Source organism: Oratosquilla oratoria, chromosome 19 (genome assembly GCF_046742065.1).
Source record: "Oratosquilla oratoria isolate Oo_2021 chromosome 19, ASM4674206v1, whole genome shotgun sequence".
Classification (NCBI taxonomy): domain Eukaryota; kingdom Metazoa; phylum Arthropoda; class Malacostraca; order Stomatopoda; family Squillidae; genus Oratosquilla; species Oratosquilla oratoria.
Genome location: NC_134795.1, coordinates 18988867 through 18992068, shown reverse-complemented (window position 1 = coordinate 18992068; position 3202 = coordinate 18988867). Strand labels below are relative to the sequence as shown.

Below are 3202 nucleotides of genomic sequence, written 5' to 3'. Positions count from 1 at the left end.
ATATTTAGCCTTTATAAACTTCCATCCATTGGTCACTGGTTGGTCAAATACGGTCAAAGGTGATCCCTTAGGTATATTCGAACTACCAGTAATCAAAGGTAAATTTACACTAAATATAAGGTAGGCTAAGTTTTTAACTGATATAAACAGGAATAGATGTGCCATTCTAGCTTACTGCATTAGCTATACGAGTGATTCAAGGGCAAGTTACACAAATAAGCCTTAGATATGATTAGTGATTAAAAGTCAGAGGTAAGCAGTAGCTACCCAAGCAGAGTATGGCTCAGGCTATAGAAGAAATTTCTTTCCAGTTTTATCAGTTCAATAAATCCTAAATATAGGATACATCTTATATTCTGGTGTGTACAATGCCACTTAAAATTTGGTATTCACACTTGAAATATGAATCCACAGTGATTTAATCATTTATCTATTTACTGTAAATTCTACCTACCTGTCTACCTCCTGTTTCAGTGTATTCTTGGATGTGATTTGGCGTGCTATGCAACAGAATGTCATGGAATAGTTGGCTCAACTCCAGTGGAGAGTTGTGATCTTGTAAGTTTTCAATGTTATCTTTTGTATATAAGCATTTTTTTTCTTTTTGATATATGATTTTGGTGTCATACTTGCATTTGTAATGTTGGTGCCAATCTTTGTATTTGCGTATTCCATCACTAGTTTATATTCCTAATTTTAATATCATTCAGGACTTTAGGAACTAGTAACACCCCTATGACCCAATGTCATTAAGCATTCTACTTTGTTTCAGCTGATAAATATTCCACACCACAAAGGAATTTTACACCTTGATGGTTCCAGTGGTACAGTGTCTCTACCTCTAATGCAAACAACTGTACTTCCAAAGATCAAGTCCCGCCCACAGCTGAAAAAATGTCCAGCATCACTGGCTCTGTGAACTGGGACTACAACTCTAGTGGTCAAGGAGTTGGGTGTATGTCTGTGCAAGGTCACAGTATTACCCATAGATGAGCCATATATAAGCTCTGAGCTCTCATTGGGAGGAGTAATAGCTATTGATCATGAGCCCAACACATTATCCAAGACTGTGTTGAACTGTGGTGAATCACTAAGACACTTTTTTACTTTCATTATGCCTCATTACTACTGCTCTTCTGAAATATATATTTTTTTTTCCATTCTACGACTCCACATCGTTTCTTATGTTACATAGTAAGGGATAAAAATACCACCAGTATGTCCCTGTGCATGTCTTAAAAGGCAGCTAAATAGAGCAGAGTGAAGTGACTGCGAATTCCCCTGCTGTTTTTTTCTTGCTGTTAGGCATCAAATCATACTTTGAATTGGCCATCTCTCCCTAACAAGGGGAAGAGTCCATTGATAATACATGCACATACATACATATAAAAGAGATCTGAAAAAGAACAGCTTTCCCCACAGAGTAATAGACATTTGGAACAAGTTAGATGAGAAAGTGGTGTGTGCAAATACAATACATGAATTTAAAAACAGTTTTGATCAAATGAGATATGAAGACAGGACACCACAAGCATAGCTCCCCTTCCCGTAAAATACAACTAGGTAAATATATGCATACATATAGAGAAGCAAATGTTACCTACCCCTGGTATTAAATACTTGTCATTAATCTCATTTTGAGGTCCTGCAATTCTTCACTTCATCTATTAAGAAGAGGGTAGCAGGATCTCAAGATGAGACTCGAGGAATAAAAATCTGGAAAAGGAGGACCAACTGCTGCCTCAACACCAAGTGGTACTCCCCAGGGCCTGCTCCCACCTTAGAGTTGCCAAGAGTAAGGCAGTGACTGAGACTGGCAGTATATTCAGTCACTGTTTTTCCTACTAACAACCTCTCCAAGACAGATCATCAAACTCAATACTCCACCAGTGCTCCCCAGACATTAGCCCCCCTCAAAAAAAAAAAAAAAAAGAGAGAGAGAGTATAAAAAAATATAATAGCATGCTTGCATTCAGTACATCATATGGTATTAAAGCAGTATCAACACAGAATAGGCATGGCCATAGAATTAAACTGCCCTAGATGTAACAATGCACCACACTAATAATCCCTAGACAACAATACATTATTTTTTTCCCAGAGTGACTTATGGGCTTACCCAATGGACTTCCTGAAACCCATCACTGACTACTGTGGTGCTGCAGGTCAGTGAAATTAAAGACAATAATGATTAATACTAATATTTTCTATTTCTCTCTCTAGGAAATTGGCTGTATTAAGGATGCTTTAATGGATGCTGCACAGTTCTACTATGATTTTGACACCAGTGAATTTGGCGACTTTGAAGACAACCCATTCGTGCACTTTGACATGATTATGTCTGCCATCAGGTCATCACTATCAGACAATTGTAGAATTGAAAGTAAGTTTTATGATTTATGTTAATTTTTGTGTGTGCTTTGACTTGGTCACTCCCTTTATAAGATGGAAAGGACCTTAGGTATATATATATATGTTATTTCATCTGTCATAACAAGGGCTCATTGCATATCTAAACAAATTATGCATCTTTTGTATCAAACCAAAGAGGTAGGCCTATATTTGTAAATGAATTACTGCAGTTCTGCATGATATTTTATGATTCTAGTAATGCTTATTTGTTCTATAATTAGGGTGTGATTATTTTGTGTTAGGACATTTTTGGCTGAGGGGTTACTTTTGTATAAATTGCAAGAAATTTTGTTGTGTACTATTTATTGTTGGTGATTATGGTGCATACTGAGTGGACCCATGATTAGTGGTTGTTGACATTAGAGAAATGTGTGTGTATCTGTAAAGAGACTTGTATATTCAAAGTTTGTGTGAAGGGTTGAGTTTGTTTCAGTATCAGTTACTTGCCAAAGAATGTGTGGGGAGGGCACATGCCACCGTGCTGCTCCTTTCAAAAGAAAGAATGTTAAGATTATAGGATGGAAAGGTTCAAATGCTGTGAAAGGGAATGAGCATCAAGCCTGTTCTGAATACCAGGTACTTGCCCCTCAGGGCTGTACTTCCACATGAAGTTAAAATATTTTGATTGACTCTGGATGTTGGCTAGCTGGATATTTGGTTATATTTAAGGGGTCTTGTCCTTTTTCCATCACCTTGGTATCATTTATAGAAGGCATGAATTTCTGACAGATTTTCTTTTAACACCAGATGATTTCATTCAGTTTGGAAGATACCTTTGGTTACCAATAGA

The 3202-nt window shown here is 37.0% G+C and overlaps 1 protein-coding gene across 1 annotated transcript in view; it reads left to right on the top strand.

Annotated features, from left to right (window-relative positions):
• LOC143035559 (uncharacterized) overlaps positions 1-3202 on the top strand; it is an 18940-nt gene that overhangs the window by 2344 nt on the left and 13394 nt on the right. The window contains exons 2-3 of the mRNA XM_076202426.1: positions 475-558; positions 2224-2383. Of these exons, the coding sequence (XP_076058541.1) occupies positions 475-558; positions 2224-2383 (244 nt within the window). The remainder of the gene's footprint in view (positions 1-474; positions 559-2223; positions 2384-3202) is intronic.